Below are 17981 nucleotides of genomic sequence, written 5' to 3'. Positions count from 1 at the left end.
GTATGCATTTATACAGCTGTAATAACTGCAGATTGCTCTAATCAACAGATTAAAAAAAAAAAGACTGAAGACTCCACTATTTGGGAAAAGACACCCTTGTAGTCTACCAAAATCAATGCTCTGTCTCACTGCTGACCACATCTATCCCCTTGAATCCCTTCACTGTCTTCCTCTTTCCTTTTGTACCAAGTTTAAGCCTATTTCTTAACTTTCAATATTCTGCAAAACTCTTACTTCACCTCTTGCTCCTTGTTCTACCTTACGTCTTTGCTCCATCATCATCCTCTCGTGCCTGGTTTCCCACCTTCTTTAATGTGGTCTTTTATTTGAAATATCCTCTCAATTTGTTGTAAAGAGACCTCTCCTTCTCTTCCACATCCCCCCAGACTGATGCCATTAATAAGAATTCTGCTGATTTATTGTTATCACAGACCTTAGTTAGGATATAAACTCTTTGGGGGTGACTTCAGATTATTTTTAAAATGATATCAGTGTTATGCAAAGGACTGTGGCACCCACAGGCTGACACTGTATTAGGAACTTAAAAAAAACACAACTTTGGAAGGAGCTGTAATATAGATAGGGCTGTAATAGTTTCTGGCATTTTTATCTGGGTTTAACTAACAAGGTGACAGACATCAGAAGCTCTCACTGAGGGAAATTTTTTTTTTTTTTTTTTAAGATTCCCTAGTGCAGATTAGGATTTACAGTGCTCTGTAATTAAAGAAGAAGAAAAAAATCAAAATTCTGTCATTTAAACTTAGAACACATTTACCTCCAGTTGCTGCTGTTCCATTTTGGTCAGCAAGAATTTTGAATATATGTTGCTTTTTTCAAGCAAGTGTTGAAGCCTCTTGTAGCGCATTTCACTGGAGTCTCTGTCCCAGGACATGCGAGCCTTGCAAACAAAGAAGGAAAGCAGATCTTTAGCCATTTCAACTTTTACTCTTTAGAAATGAATAAAACCATTCCGTACATCTTGAACAAGATGGCTACAATTGTATTACATATATACAAACCCTTCCCTCCCAATCATTATACGCTTGGGCTACATCTACACTACATGCCGCCACCACACATGCATGCATGTCATATATGTGCAGCTAGATGCTGCAGTGAAAAGCTGACTGCAACCACTGTGGCATATAGCTACACCTCAGTGAAAGGTTATGGTACAAGAGAGGCAGTAGAGAAGGGTTCTGGCAGCAGAGAGTTGCAAGGAACTTTCCCAGCTGCCTCCCCTGCCAGAGCTTTCTCTGTGGAAAGGAAATGCGCCAGGAAGGGGGGGGGGGGGGGTGACAGAGCCTTTCCCTCCTGCCACTATCCCTCCTTTTGGTGGGAGAGCGCTCCAGCAGCAGGGCACTGCTGGAGGCCTTTACCTGTGGCAGGGAAAGGCTCCACAGAGGGGAGCAGCCCAGCCCTTTCTCCGCTGTCTCCTGCTAGCAAAGCCTTTCCCTGTTAGGGAAGTTTTTTCTTTCAGAGGGGAAAGGCTCCAGCAGCAGGACACTACATGGCTAAAAACAGCCATGTAGATAGGAAGACAGCTTGGCCTAGTAGAGAGCATGTATGGTATATACTTGCATACATACCCACTGCGTTCAGGTGTGTTTTTACTTACCTAAGCCGTGTCTCACCAGCTACACTGCGATTTATACCCATGCAAGGTGGGCTAGGTGGGTATGAACACTACACATCACCAAAAGATGTACCCTTTGAGGGTTTGGACAGACCACTCCCCTCCCATACAGTTTTCAGTGTGTAACTTCTTAGATTTTAACACGAGGCCTTCAAATAGCTTGTCAACATAAGGTTTCTAGACATATACTCAGTAAACAAAACAGCCTTTAAATGATGCCTGCTCTACACTTGCCAAACAAATCTTAACTTACAGTGTGGACAGAGCCCAAATTAACTTTACCAAGCAGAGCAAGTCAGTTGCACATGCACCTGGAATCATCATCATTAGTGCATTTGATACAGAGTAAAGTTATAGTAAAAAACCATGAGATTTGTGAATTACTTTTCTAAACCCAAACAAAAAAGTGGAATAAAGCTTAGCACTAATCAGTCAAAATACTAAACATTTGACAGGAGGGTGAATTAGTATATCTAAAAACCATGTTCACTTGGATAACTCTGCAACTACCCTTGAAAAGCTCTATAATGGGGGAGGGAGAGGGGAAAGAAAGGTCTGGGAAATCTTCCAGAACTAAATGGAAGCATGTTAGTAGAATGATGGGGCAATAATCATTGTATGGGAACAGATTCATTCATTTCCTCCAGACAGTGTACCTGACCACACATTACTTTGTGGAAATGATGATGTGCTCTTTGCCCTGATAGGATGAGCCTTGGAGAGGAACTGGATGGATAGATTTACCAAAAAAAAAGGCCACAACAGTCAGGCTATCCATGAAGAAGGGGGTTTGAAGCACAGGAGGGAGAAGCTGTGCCAGGGTGAGGGGACTGATTAAGAGATGTATGGTACTCTTAATTTTATTGTTAAACTGAGAATGCCTTATCTATTTTTAGCTTTAAGCCTAGATGTTAGGAAAACCCTGTTTCTGCTATTCTACTATAATTTTCTCTCCACTTTTACATAAAATAAATTTGTTAGTCTCTAAGGTGCCACAAGTACTCCTTTTCTTTCTCCACCTTTAATAAAATCTTGTTTTTAAACATGATTTGACTGGTGGACTATTGGCTGGATAATTTCACACAGACTGCACTAAAAAGATGAGAACCTCTCAGTTTCTAACTAGAGGTAAAGAAGAATAAGGGAGTTTCTGAGTCTCAATCCCCCATTGAGGGTCTCTTAACAGAGCATGGACAGCAAGGCCTTCTATCAAGGTGTGTCACAATGAACGCTGGGAAGGCTAACACAAGGGAAGAAGCCTAAAGACCAAGGCCTTGTCTACACTACAGAGCTTGTCGACACTCAACAAGAGCTATAATAAAAATTAAAGAGGTAGCTGTGTTAGTCTGTATCCACAGAACAACGAGGAGCCTGGTGGCACCTTAAAGGCCGACAGATTTATTTGGGCATAAGCTTTCGTTAAAAACCCCAGTTCTTCAGATGCATCTGATATGGATAGGAACAACTTCAGATTGCTTTTGGCATTCACAGAACAGCTGCAGACAGTGAACCGTCGCTTTTAGGCTCCGGAAACAAGCATTGAATGGTGGGATCATATCTTCATACAGGTCTGGGATGACGAGCAGTGGCTACAGAACTTTCGGATGTGGAAAGGCACCTTCCTGGAACTGTATGCGGAGCTCGCCCCAGCATTGCGGCGTAGGAACACCAGAATGAGAGCTGCCCTATTGGTGGAGAAGCACATGGCAATCTGTTTGTGGAAGCTGGCGACTCCAGACTGCTACCTGTCAGTCGCGAAACAATTTGCAGTCGGGAAGTTGAGCGCTGGGGCTGCTTTACTGCAAGTGTGCAGGGCAATTAATCACATCCTGCTACGAAGGACCGTAACTCTGGGAAATGTGTGTGAAATAGTGGATGGCTTTGCAGAAGTAGTGCGTGAAATAGTGGATGGTTTCCCTAACTGTGGAGGGTTGATAGATGGCACACATATTCCAACTTTGGCACCAGACCACCTTGACACAGTACATCAACAGGAAGGGGTACTTCTCCATGGTGCTACAGGCGCTTGTAGCTCACCGTGGGCATTTCACTGACATCAGCACGGGAAGGCACATGACGCATGCATCTTCAGGAACACCGGCCTGTATAGAAAGCTACAAGCAGGGACTTTCTTTCCAAACCAGAAGATTACAGTGAGGAAGTTGAAATGCCCATAGGGATCCTGAAAGACCTAGCATATCACTTACAGCCATGGCTCATGAAACCTTACACGGGAAACCTGGACAGCAGTAAGGAACAGTTCAGCAATAGGCTGAGTAGGTGCTGGATGACAGCAGAATGTGCCTTTGACAGATTAAAGGAGCGCTGGCAATGCCTTTAGGGCAGGTTAGACCTCAATAAGGATAATATTCCCATGGGCATAGCTGCGTGTTGTATGTTGCATAATCTCTTTGAAGCTAAGGGTGAAAGGTTTGCTCACGGGTCAAGTGTGGAGGCAGATCTCTTGGCTGATGATTTTGAGCAGCCAGATACCAGGGGCAATTCGAATCAGGGAGGCTTTGAGGCAACACTTTGAAAATGAGAACCAGTAATGTGTATCTTTGTGATTACATGCAGTTTTCCTAGGAAGTAATGATGAAATCTGGGGCCTTACATTCTAGTAAGCAAATGATTAAACTGCCTGTTTATGTATTGGTAGTACCTGCTATCTGAATTTGTAGGAAACAAATAAAGATGAATTACCATTCAAAATTTGCTTTTATTTGCTTTTATTGCACAAGAAACACCACACACACAGATGCTTGGTAGGTAAGGAGGTACCAGGGAAGGGCAGACTTTCAGAGCTGTGTGTAGGTCCAGTTATCATTTTGAAAGTTGTCCAAAGGGGTGGAGTGAAGGGGAAACTGAGAAGTCCCGGAAAGTGGAAAGGACTGTGTGGGCCGAGCTGAGGGGCACGGAAAAGAGTTCTGCATGTGCTGCAGGGGAGGGCGGGCACGGATCTGGTCAGTCTGTAGTATTATTAAGGACTTCAGCATCTGTGTTTGCGCCTCCATTACTTTAATCATCTGCTCAGTAGCATCCTTAAACTCCTGATTTTCCTTTTCTGTCCTGCCTTTTGGCTTCCCTCCACTCCTTGTGTTCCCTTTTCTCTCATTGGAGAAGTGCAGTACCTCCTGGAACATGTCTTCTTTGCTCCATCTTGGGCACTTTCTTATCTGGCGGAGACACCTGGATGGTGTGCATGGGGTGTTCCTCAAGGCCACATCTGCCGAAGCACAAGGAACAATGCACAGAAGCATGACTGTTAAAATTCACATGCAGCATTGAAACGTCAGTAAAGTACACCTCTGGTAACAATCACTTTCTCACTGATCCTTGGCAAGCACGCATCTCGGCAAACAACCAAAGCATGGTGAGTGTTGGCTGGGGAGGCGCTCTACACGGGGAAAAGAGCATTCTGCAAGGGTTGCGTTGCAGCCGAGTAGGGAAAAAATTCTCCCACTCTTTTGCACAGGTGGGGTTCATTGTAACTGATCTCACTTCTGAGGGTAAGCAGGGAAGCAAAGGCACATCTACTACACACTTGTGGCTTCAGCCCTGGTCCCTATGCTGCTTGCCTGTGTGCTGTTTTGGTCCATGCACAAGTGATTGCCAAATGGTACGGGAAGGTTTCCTACAATGGGGGAAAGAACGACGCAGTTCTGCCAAGGAGCCTTCAGCCGAGGATTGCCAATTACCTCCAGGAAGTTTTCTTGGAGATCTCTCTGAAGGATTCCTGTGAGATCTTGGCATGCATCAATACCCTGTTCTGCTGTACTGACTAGCTGCACAGGGGAACATCCAACACACAGAAACATAGCCAGCCTTGTACATTTCTATACCCTGAACCACCTCCACACTACACAAACCACAGCCACTTACCAGGCGTCATCTCTTCTGCTTCTTGCTCACCAGAGAGCAACTGCTGAGAATGGCTACACATCTCCGGAGTGCTGAACAATTCCTGGATGCCCACCCCACCATGAGCTCCACATTGTCATCTAACTCCACCTCTTCATCAGTGACTTTGTCCTCCGGGTTAGGTCCTCTTTCCACCACCTCCAGGCCCGCCAAAGTATCCACGGGGCTCTTGGTGGTGGGGTCACCACTGAGGATACCGTCCAGCTCCTTGTAGAACTGGCAGGTCTTAGGTGCAGCACTGGAATGATGGTTTGCTTCTCTCACCTTATGGTACACCTGCCTCAGATCCTTTATCTTCGCTCTGCAGTGCGGCGTGTCCCGATCATAGCCCTTTTTGCATAAGCCTCGAGAAATCTGCCTGTAGGTATCAAAATTCCTACAGCTCAAGCGCAGGTGGGACTGCACAACCTCCTCTTCAATATACTGATACAGCTCCATAGCGGTCCAAGCGGGAGAGCGTTTGCTGTGATAAACTGCCATAGTCACCTGAGAAGATGCGATGAAACCCCTCCATGCCAAGCCAATGGGAAATGGAATTTCAAAAATTCCTGGGGCTTGTAAGGGGGAGTTGTTTACCTAGCTGCAGGGCAGTGGAGTTCAAACTGCTGACCAGAGCGGCAGGGTGGGCATTGTGGGACACCTTCCTGAGGTCAATTAAAGTGATAAAAATCAAGCATGGTGTTTACACTGGCACTTTGCCAGCAAAAATTTTGTGCCAAAAGCCTTATGTCTCTTGTTGGGGTGGTATTATTTTGTCACCAAAGCAAGACATTTTTGCTGTCAAAAGTTGCATCGCAGTGTGTACGCATTCACTGTTTTGTCAACAAAAGCTGCCTTCTAAATGCCATGCAACATTTAAAACCTTTGACTCACTCAGTTTGTCCAGAATAGGCTCTCAGTTTGTCCACCTATTCAGTCTCCCTCTGCCCAGCAGGATTTTTCAATCAGATTCCTTATTACAGAATGTTTCCCCTATCTTTTCATCAGACTTCGTATTCTCAGTTTTGCAAAGCAGCATTTTGCCTCCAGCACACACAGTAGAAAAGTGGCTCCTCTGTTGAACTGCTGTACAAATCACCTAGCAGGGGGTGCAAAGTAGTGACAAAAAGAAAAAATGAGACCTTCTTGAACATGCAGTTTCTAGCAGGACCCCATGCTGCTAATGGTCCTCCCCTGCCTGAAAGATACTGGAGATGGTAGGAGAAGGAGGAAGGCATACAAGAAAATAAAGTGTTGCCAATGCTAGAAAGGAACTTTGTAGATTCAGAAGAACTGGAGGGGGCTGCTAAAAATAAATCAGTCTTATTACATTCTAGCAATATTATAATAATGGTTGGGAAGGCACTTGAACTATAAGCCCCTTTTTCACTGTTACTCTTTGGATTGAAATCTCATTATTACTCCACAGCAGAAATTTCTCTTTTCTAACGTGAGAGTATGACGAAAATCTATTCAGTTATTTGAGTTATCAGAGCAAGAGATCTCTGTTTTTATAAGTTAAGAAATTTGATTTATACTGAAGCACTGGTCAGATAAAGCAGGTTTGAATTTAAAATGTCAAACCCATCATAGCTGGAATCCTTGTTAATGAACGTGTGTGCTTTGCTAATTTTTGCAAAATGCTTACGCAATAAAAGAAGTTAATGAGCAAAACTGGCATATTGTTATTTTCTTCACAGACTCATTACCAAAAAGTTTGTAAATATATGCATGCTCTCAAAGTCTTTGCACCTAATGTCCACTGTGGTAATTCATTCTTTCTTTGCCTTGAAAGTGGTATCAGAAAGGATGCTAGATGTGTTAGGCCCTGAATGTTTCCAATTTCAAAGCTTGCATAAACTAAGATACAGTAAAAAATTGGTACAGAGTTCTGGTATTCACTAAATTTGAACTGATTGGGAATTATTAAACAAAAATTTCCATGAAGCTGAACATAAGATCACATTCAAACACAATGTGAAAAATAAGGGAGAATTCAGTACAGAAGATTGTAAGAAATGAGGAAATACAAGACTATAGTTAAAGATTTAATTTTTGCTTTAACTCATTTCCTCCAGAAACTCCGCAATATTAAAAACCTCCCTCAGAACACCATCTTTGCCACCATGGATGTCACTTCCCCATACACCAACATCCCACCCAATGACAGCATCACTGCCTGCCTCAAACATCTACAAGACTACGTCTACACTACAGCCTATGTCGGAAAACTTATATTGCTCAGGGATGTGAATATTCCACCCCCATCTGCAATGTGAGTTACACCAACATAAGTGTTCATGTGCACAGCGTCACATGGCTTATGCCACTCTCAGAGGTGGTTTTTTTATGCTGATGGTAGAGCTCTCTCCCATTGGCAGAGAGCGTCTTCACCACGTGCATTACAGCGGTGCAGCGTACTGGTACAGCTCTGCCCCTGCAGCGCTGTATGTATAGACATACCCCAAGACAATGGGCAACACCCAGATATCTACCCCAAACATCACCAAACTCATCCATTTCATACTCACCCATAACAATTTTATATTCAAATGCTTTGTCCAAACCATGGGAACAGCCATGGGTACTAGGACGGCTCCCCAGAATGCCAACCTTTTCACTGACCACCCAGAGAAAGAATTTCTGGACAAATGCACCACAAAACCAATTATATATCTGAGGTACATCAGTATTTTCATTCTCTGGACAGACAACCAAAACTCCCTCATAGATTTCTACCACATCATCCTACCATCATCCATCCATTTAAACTCTAGAGCACTGCCACAGTAGCATCAACTTCCTGGATACCACAATCAGCTCCAGCAATGGAATCCTACAGATAGCCGTATACAAGAAACCTGTAGATCACCACACCTACCTTCACAGATGCAGTAACCACCCCAAACACACCAAAAAAAAAAAATCTTATTTACAGCCAGGCACTCAGATTCCACATAATGTGCTCTGACGAGAACGTCCAGGATATACACCTTAAAGCAGGGGTTCTCAAACCGGGGGTTGGGCCTCTGAGGGGGTCACGAGCTGTCAGCCCCCACCCCAAACACCACTTTGCCTCCAACATTTATAATGATGTTAAATATATAAAAAAGTGTTTTTAATTTATAAAGGGGGTTGGGGATGTCGCACTCCCCTATGTGAAAGAGGCCACAAGTACAAAAGCTTGAGAACCACTGCCTTAACACATTCAAAACCACTGTCATCAAACAAGGACACTCCCCAGAGAAGTAGATTGCATCATGGAATGGGCCACTGATTTACCCTCTAGAGAACCTACTTCAATACAGAAATAAAATTCCCTCCAACCGCACACCCCTAGTTGACACCCCATATGGGTTCCATTGTGGACTGGTATAATTAAACAATTACAATCCATACTTGATGAGGACCACATCCTGAAAGAAATCTTTCCTGAACCTTCTCTTCTGGCCTTCAATCAAACCCCAGCCTCTCCAAGCTCATCATCAGAAGCAAGCTCCCCTCAGATCAGGACAAATCAACTCAGAGAGGTACCGGATCCTGCCAGAACAACAGACAAAACCCGTATACAGATCTCTATTGCTACAATGATCTACCCCCATCCCCCACAACACACCTTTCAAGATCCATAAGCCCTACACGTCCATCACAACATACAATGTACCTCATCCAGTGCACTAAATGCCCCAATAACAACTATGTGGCTGAAACCAGATCATCACTATGCTCTCAAATGAACACGCATAGCAAAATGATAAGACAAAAACACCACATCACCTGGTGGCAAATGCTTTTCACAAAATGATAACTCCATATCTGACCTCTCAGTCCTCATTCTCCAAGGAAATCTGCACAACACTTTCAAAAGATGAGCCTGGGAGCTTAAATTCATAACTTCGCTACACGTTAAAAATCAGGGACTGAACAGACCAGTGGTTCTCAACCTTTCCAGACAACTGTACCCCTTTCAAGAATCTGATTTGTCTTGAATACCCCCAGTTTCACCTCATTTAAAGACTACTTGTTTACAAAATTAGACATAAAAATACAAAAGTGTCACAGCACACTAGTACTGAAAAATTGCTTCATTTCTCATTTTTACCATATAATTATAAAACAGATTCATTGGAATACTCTTCTGGCAACTCACAGAAGCTACTAGATCGCACGCCCTGGTTCTCATGGGCGACTTCAATCATCCTGATATCTGCTGGGAGAGCAATACAGCAGTGCACAGACAATCCAGGAAGTTTTTGGAAAGCGTAGGGGACAATTTCCTGGTGCAAGTGCTGGAGGAACCAACTAGGGGCAGAGCTCTTCTTGACCTGCTGCTCACAAACCAGGAAGAATTAGTATGGGAAGCAAAAGTGGATGGGAACCTGGGAGGCAGTGACCATGAGATGGTCAAGTTCAGGATCCTGACACAAGGAAGAAAGGAAAGCAGCAGAATATGGACCCTAGACTTCAGAAAAGCAGACTTTGACTCCCTCCGGGAACTGATGGGCAGGATCCCCTGGGAGAATAACATGAGGGGGAAAGGAGTCCAGGAGAGCTGGCTGTATTTTAAAGAATCCTTATTGTGGTTACAGGGACAAACCATCCCGATGTGTAGAAAGAAGAGTAAATATGCAGGCGACCAGCTTGGCTTAATAGTGAAATGCCTGCTGATCTTAAACACAAAAAAGAAGCTTACAAGAAGTGGAAGATTGGACAAATGACCAGGGATAAAAATATTGCTCGGGCATATAGGAATGAAATCAGGAAGGCTAAATCACACCCGGAGTTGCAGCTAGCGAGAGATGTTAAGAGTAACAAGAAGGGTTTCTTCAGGTACGTTGGCAACAAGAAGGAAGTCAAGGAAAGCCTGGGCCCCTTACTGAATGAGGGAGGCAACCTAGTGACAGAGGATGTGGAAAAAGCTAATGTACTCAATGCTTTTTTTGCCTCTGTCTTCACAAACAAGGTCAGCTCCCAGACTACTGCACTGGGCAGCACAGCATGGGGAGGAGGTGGCCAGCCCTCTGTGAAGAAAGAAGTGGTTCGGGACTATTTAGAAAAACTGGACGTGCACAAGTCCATGGGGCTGGATGCGTTGCATCCGAGAGTGCTAAAGGAATGGGTGGATGTGATTGTAGAGCCATTGGCCATTATCTTTGAAAACTCGTGGCGAACGGGGGAAGTCCCAGATGACTGGAAAAAGGCTAACGTAGTGCCAATCTTCAAAAAAAGGGAAGAAGGAGGATCCAGGGAACTACAGGCCAGTCAGCCTCACCTCAGTCCCTGGAAAAATCATGGAGCATGTCCTCAAAGAATTAATTCTGAAGCACTTAGAGGAGAGGAAAGTGATCAGGAACAGTCAGCATGGATTCACCAACGGCAAGTCATGCCTGACTAATCTAATTGCCTTCTATAATGAGGTAACTGGTTCTGTGGACGAAGGGAAAACAGTGGACGTGTTATTCCTTGACTTTAGCAAAGCTTTTGACACGGTCTCCCACACTATTCTTGTCAGCAAGTTAAAGAAGTATGGGCTGGATGGATGCACTACAAGGTAGGTAGAAAGTTGGCTAGATTGTCAGGCTCAACGGGTAGTGATCAATGGCTCCATGTCTAGTTGGCAGCCGGTATCTAACGGAGTGCCCCAGGGGTCGGTCCTGGGGCCGGTTCTGTTCAATATCTTCATTAACGATCTGGAGGATGGTGTGGATTGCACCCTCAGCAAGTTTGCAGATGACACTAAACTGGGAGGAGTGGTAGATACGCTGGAGGGTAGGAACAGGATACAGAGGGACCTAGACAAATTGGAGGATTGGGCCAAAAGAAAGCTGATGAGGTTCAACAAGGACAAGTGCAGAATCCTGCACTTAGGACAGAAGAATCCAATGCACTGCTACAGACTAGGGACCGAATGGCTCAGCAGCAGTTCTGCAGAAAAGGACCTAGGGGTTACAGTGGACGAGAAGCTGGATATGAGTCAACAGTGTGCCCTTGTTGCCAAGAAGGCCAATGGCATTTTGGGGTGTATAAGTAGGGGCATTGCCAGTAGATCGAGGGAGGTGATCGTTCCTCTCTATTCGACATTGGCGAGGCCTCATCTGGAGTACTGTGTCCGGTTTTGGGCCCCACGCTAAAAGAAGGATGTGGAGAAATTGGAGAGGCCAGCGAAGGGCAACAAAAATTATTAGGGGTCTGGAACACATGACTTATGAGGAGAGGCTGAGGGAACTGGGATTGTTTAGTCTACGGAAGAGAAGAATGAGGGGGGATTTGATAGCTGCCTTTAACTACCTGAAAGGTGGATCCAAAAGAGGGTGGATCTAGACTATTCTCAGTGATAGCAGATGACAGGACAAGGAGTAATGGTCTCAAGTTGCAGAGGGGGAGATTTAGATTGGATATTAGGAAAAACTTTTTCACTAGGAGGGTGGTGAAACACTGGAATGCGTTACCTAGGGAGGTGGTGGAATCCCCTTCCTTAGAAGTTTTTACGGTCAGGCTTGATAAAGCCCTGGCTAGGATGATTTAGTTGGGGACTGGTCCTGCTCTGGGCAGGGGGTTGGACTAGATGACCTCCTGAGGTCCCTTCCAACTCTGATATTCTATGATTCTATGAATAGAAGTATTGTACTTACATTTCACGGTGATACTGAGCCTGTTTTTCACTTGTAAGCCTTGTCTGAAGCCCAAGCCCTGCCGCCTGGGTTTGAAGTATGTAACTTGCCTGGGGCCCCATGCAAAGCTAACTGCTCTGCTTGCCACCTCCTAATGCAGCCATGCATTTGCAACCCGCCTAAACCAATTCCATGACCACCCTCGGGGCTGCAAGCCCCAGATCAAGAAACAGTGATCTAGATGAGCTGAGTACCCTTTGGAAGACTTCTACCTACCCCTGGTTGAGAACCACTGGAACAGACACACTGGATTTATAGCTTATTACAACAATCTATAACCAGCTAATGACCCCACCACCACCAAGCTGCCTTTTCTTCCCTCCCATCCTTTCAGGACTGCAGGAGTGTTAACGGGCCACTTCACTTTGAATGGTCCCTTGAAATATGTATTAACTACTTATGCTAAACCATCTGTTCCATTTTGTATTTAACAGTGACACTCCAGGTAGTTTCCTAAACCTGAACAGCTCTGTTGTAAGCTCAAAAGCTTGTCTCTCTCACCAAAGAAACTGGTCCCCAAAAAAGTATTACTTCATCCATGTTGTCTCTTTCAGAAAAATCATAACATTCTGATCATCTCATCTCACCCCCACTTTAAGTGTAACATAATTTTTGGAGACATTCTCAGAAACTGCTAAATTTAGAGATGACTACTGCTTACCATAAGTATTAATTTCTAGTTATGGTTATTATTCACTGGAGGCTATAATTACGTGATGTATAAAATACTAGTTTCTAGCCATAGCAGTTTAAAATACTCAAGCTTAAAGGGATACTGTCAAATTGAAATGCAGTCAATGAAAAAATTATTTTGAAGTAGTTTCAGGTACTAGTCCAGGCAATTTTTGTGGTGCTATATTCATGTTTCCATTTTAAAAAAAGCTTATTCTTCCCTGCTGTGTAGAAAAACCATACACAAATAATAGATGATGACTAGTTTCAGAGTAACAGCCGTGTTAGTCTGTATTCGCAAAAAGAAAAGGAGTACTTGTGGCACCTTAGAGACTAACCAATTTATTTGAGCATAATGGGAGATTCAAACTGTTGTGAACTGCCTACCAATTCGCTATAAAGCTACTGCCCTTTTCCAAATAATTTTTTAAAGTATAACATTCAGTACTTTTAGGCCCAAGAAATGACACAGATAAATGGTGACAGCTATATTGGATTTTAAGTTCTAAAGCTTTTATCAAGCTTGTGTTATTAGTAACATAGTTTAAAAAAACAAATTTATTTAACAAAGTTGTAAGCTGAGCGTCCCCTTAAAAATCCATTGTTGATAAGGTAAAAAAATGTTAATAATGCTGTCCTTTGACCATAACAAAATATTAACTCTCACAGCTTCTGTGAAACAGATTTCACTTGAAGTGCACTCTGTTGAATCATTTCCACTCTGGAAAGCATAGCTGTAGATAATTAAGAGCATGTCTAGCCCAACTTTACAAGTGCCAACAAATCAGGTTCAAGTATGCAATGATTCAGTTAAGTGAACACAACAAATCTGCCCCCACAGGCAGAAAGTAATACATAATTTTTGGCTTTGCTGGTGACACATAGGTAGAGGTGGCAGAAATATTTTAACTTTGATTACGCCCTTCAATTTACCTTTTCCAGCATTTGCCTCTCCTTCTCCATCCCTGCTGCCTCCAGCTGCTCCTCCTCTTCCAGCATGGATGGTGTAATCACGGCTGCTTCTGCTTGTTCACCCATCTCTGCCCCCAGGTGCCCTACAATAGCATGAACACCATTAATAAGCCCAAAGTTCGCCAGCCTGCCTGCAGTGAGGACAGTAGCAGATGCTCCTTTCTGCACAATACCGCAGTAAGCATCACTGGCTCAGCAATCAACTGGCACTTGCCATACAAACGGGCACAACAGTCTCAGGCTTGTTCTCATTGGAGCTCAGTGGCAATTCTCTGACCCTGTACATGAAATGTTGAGATACATTGTGGAGAAGGTTCCCCTCTAATTACTGCAATTATCACTATCAACCCCATCCAGACCCTTTGCAGCTGTTCCCTTCCCTCACTGTCCGACCTCCTGCACCTGTATCCACACTTCTCAGCCCAATACCCACACCTCCGAACCCTCTGACACATACACCTGCCTGCCTCCCTCCCCTCAACACTTCACACGCACCCCCTCAACCCATGTGCCCTCTTTTCCTCCTCCAGCCCCCGGCACTCCCCCCCGCCCCGCCCTCTCCTTCCCTCCAGCCCCCGGCACTCTCCCCGCCCCGCTCTCTCCTTCCCTCCAGCCCCCCCGCACTCTCCCCTTGCCCCCGGCACTCCCCCCCACCCCGCCCTCTCCTTCCCTCCAGCCCCCGGCACTCTCCCCGCCCCGCTCTCTCCTTCCCTCCAGCCCCCCCGCAGTCTCCCCTTGCCCCCGGCACTCCGCCCCGCCCTCTCCTTCCCGCCAGCCCCCGGCTCCCTCCAGCCCTACACACACACACACACACACACACACACACAGTAAAACCTCCCCTCCAGCCCCAGGCACATCCCCGCCGCTCTGTCCCCTTCCCACTCAGAATCCCGCATGCCTGGGAAGAGACCGCCGCTCACCGCCGCTGCTCGGGGTGTTGCGGGCCGGCATGGCTGGCTGGCTGGCGCGAAAGCTCCGGAGGCCGCTCCACTCACACAAACTCACGCGCCAAGCTTCCTACCGCGCGCCACGAGAGCTATGAGTGTCGCGAGACCCACCCAGCCACCAAAACCGCGCGCTACCCAAGAACCGCGAGACACGTGTTATCGCGATACCATCCTGGTTCCCGCTAAGGAGTCAAGCCGCGCACGATTACCCGCCTGCCTTCGAGCAAGTGAGGTTCAACATCCAGGCACTGAAGCGTAAGGCGTAGCTCTGCCCAGCCGCCCCCGCCAAACTCTTTACCGTCATCACCCCACACGGGCGGACAGGACCAACGCTCCATTAATCCCTTCTGTGACATCACTTACACCGCCTGCCGGGTCCTCCGCCCCATTAACCCCTTCCGCACCGTCACCCCCACCGCCGTCCGCGTCCTCCGCCCCATTAACCCCTTCCGCACCGTCACCCCCACCGCCTGCCGCGTCCTCCGCCCCATTAACCCCTTCCGCACCGTCACCCCCACCGCCGTCCGCGTCCTCCGCCCCATTGACCCCTTCCGCACCGTCACCCCCACCGCCTGCCGGGACCTCCGCCCCATTAACCCCTTCCGCACCGTCACCCCCACCGCCTGCCGCGTCCTCCGCCCCATTAACCCCTTCCGCACCGTCACCCCCACCGCCTGCCGCGTCCTCCGCCCCATTAACCCCTTCCGCACCGTCACCCCCACCGCCTGCCGCGTCCTCCGCCCCATTAACCCCTTCCGCACCGTCACCCCCACCGCCGTCCGCGTCCTCCGCCCCATTAACCCCTTCCGCACCGTCACCCCCACCGCCTGCCGCGTCCTCCGCCCCATTAACCCCTTCCGCACCGTCACCCCCACCGCCTGCCGCGTCCTCCGCCCCATTAACCCCTTCCGCACCGTCACCCCCACCGCCGTCCGCGTCCTCCGCCCCATTAACCCCTTCCGCACCGTCACCCCCACCGCCTGCCGCGTCCTCCGCCCCATTAACCCCTTCCGCACCGTCACCCCCACCGCCTGCCGGGACCTCCGCCCCATTAACCCCTTCCGCACCGTCACCCCCCACCGCCTGCCGGGACCTCCCCCCATTAACCCCTTCCGCACCGTCACCCCCACCATCTGTCGGGTCCTCCGCCCCATTAACCCCTTCCGCACCGTCACCCCCACCGCCTGCCGGGTCCTCCGCCCCATTAACCCCTTCCGCACCATCACCCCCACCGCCTGCCGCGTCCTCCGCCCCATGAACCCCTTCTGCACCGTCACCCCCACCGCCCTCCGCGTCCGCCCCATTAACCCCTTCCGCACCGTCACCCCCACCGCCTGCCGGGTCCTCCGCCCCATTAACCCCTTCCACACCGTGACCCCCACCATCTGTCGGGTCCTCCGCCCCATTAACCCCTTCCGCACCGTCACCCTCACCGCCTGCCGGGTCCTCCGCCCCATTAACCCCTTCCGCACCGTCACCCCCACCGCCTGCCGCGTCCTCCGCCCCATTAACCCCTTCTGCACCGTCACCCCCACCGCCGTCCGCGTCCTCCGCCCCATTAACCCCTTCCGCACCGTCACCCCCACCGCCTGCCGGGTCCTCCGCCCCATTAACCCCTTCCGCACCGTCACCCCCACCGCCTGCCGCGTCCTCCGCCCCATGAACCCCTTCTGCACCGTCACCCCCACCGCCCTCCGCGTCCGCCCCATTAACCCCTTCCGCACCGTCACCCCCACCGCCTGCCGGGTCCTCCGCCCCATTAACCCCTTCCACACCGTGACCCCCACCATCTGTCGGGTCCTCCGCCCCATTAACCCCTTCCGCACCGTCACCCTCACCGCCTGCCGGGTCCTCCGCCCCATTAACCCCTTCCGCACCGTCACCCCCACCGCCTGCCGCGTCCTCCGCCCCATTAACCCCTTCTGCACCGTCACCCCCACCGCCGTCCGCGTCCTCCGCCCCATTAACCCCTTCCGCACCGTCACCCCCACCGCCTGCCGGGTCCTCCGCCCCATTAACCCCTTCCGCACCGTCACCCCCACCGCCTGCCGGGTCCTCCGCCCCATTAACCCCTTCCGCACCGTCACCCCCACCGCCCTCCGCGTCCTCCGCCCCATTAACCCCTTCCGCACCGTCACCCCCACCGCCTGCCGGGTCCTCCGCCCCATTAACCCCTTCCACACCGTGACCCCCACCATCTGTCGGGTCCTCCGCCCCATTAACCCCTTCCGCACCGTCACCCCCACCGCCTGCCGCGTCCTCCGCCCCATTAACCCCTTCCGCACCGTCACCCCCACCGCCCTCCGCGTCCTCCGCCCCATTAACCCCTTCCGCACCGTCACCCCCACCGCCGTCCGCGTTCTCCGCCCCATTAACCCCTTCCGCACCGTCACCCCCTCGCCTGCCGCGTCCTCCGCCCCATTAACCCCTTCCACACCGTGACCCCCACCATCTGTCGGGTCCTCTGCCCCATTGACCCCTTCCGCACCGTCACCCCCACCGCCTGCCGCGTCCTCCGCCCCATTAACCCCTTCCGCACCGTCACCCCCACCGCCCTCCGCGTCCTCCGCCCCATTAACCCCTTCCGCACCGTCACCCCCACCGCCCTCCGCGTCCTCCGCCCCATTAACCCCTTCCGCACCGTCACCCCCACCGCCCTCCGCGTCCTTCGCCCCATTAACCCCTTCCGCACCGTCACCCCCACCGCCTGCCGCGTCCTCCGCCCCATAAACCCCTTCCGCACCGTCACCCCCACCGCCTGCCGGGTCCTCCGCCCCATTAACCCCTTCCGCACCGTCACCCCCACCGCCCTCCGCGTCCTCCGCCTCATTAACCCCTTCCGCACCGTCACCCCCACCGCCTGCCGGGTCCTCCGCCCCATTAACCCCTTCCACACCGTGACCCCCACAATCTGTCGGGTCCTCCGCCCCATTAACCCCTTCCGCACCGTCACCCCCACCGCCTGCCGGGTCCTCCGCCCCATTAACCCCTTCCGCACCGTCACCCCCACCGCCTGCCGCGTCCTCCGCCCCATTAACCCCTTCCGCACCGTCACCCCCACCGCGCTCCGCGTCCTCCGCCCCATTAACCCCTTCCGCACCGTCACCCCCACCGCCCTCCGCGTCCTCCGCCCCATTAACCCCTTCCGCACCGTCACCCCCACCACCTGCCGCGTCCTCCGAC

The 17981-nt window shown here is 49.4% G+C and overlaps 1 protein-coding gene and 1 long non-coding RNA gene across 13 annotated transcripts in view; both read right to left on the bottom strand.

The window, feature by feature from the left end:
• HELLS (helicase, lymphoid specific) overlaps positions 1-15113 on the bottom strand; it is a 45981-nt gene extending 30868 nt beyond the window's left edge. For 6 of the 12 annotated variants that reach the window (XM_073352725.2, XM_073352735.1, XM_073352728.2 and 3 more), the window contains exons 1-3: positions 15097-15113; positions 13813-13934; positions 776-898 (exon numbers count right to left, since the gene is read on the bottom strand). In XM_073352725.2, coding sequence (XP_073208826.1) covers positions 776-898; positions 13813-13917 — 228 coding nt within the window. In that variant the 5' untranslated portion in view covers positions 13918-13934; positions 15097-15113. Of the gene's footprint in view, positions 1-775; positions 899-6430; positions 6636-13812; positions 13935-14065; positions 14339-14771; positions 14936-14966; positions 14985-15007; positions 15064-15096 lie in introns of those variants that run through there. The other 6 variants (XM_073352734.2, XM_073352733.1, XM_073352726.2 and 3 more) reach the window with 6 other exon arrangements.
• LOC140914591 (uncharacterized) lies at positions 4349-6424 on the bottom strand. The gene is made up of 2 exons (XR_012159914.1): positions 5519-6424; positions 4349-4862 (listed from the first exon to the last, which is right to left on the bottom strand). It is a non-coding gene; the product is annotated as an uncharacterized LOC140914591 (long non-coding RNA).
• Positions 15114-17981: the final 2868 nt, after the last annotated feature.

Source organism: Lepidochelys kempii, chromosome 7 (assembly GCF_965140285.1).
Source record: "Lepidochelys kempii isolate rLepKem1 chromosome 7, rLepKem1.hap1, whole genome shotgun sequence".
NCBI classification, from domain to species: Eukaryota; Metazoa; Chordata; order Testudines; family Cheloniidae; genus Lepidochelys; species Lepidochelys kempii.
Note: the sequence above shows the minus strand (reverse complement) of the source record. Positions and strands in the feature narration are given on the sequence as shown.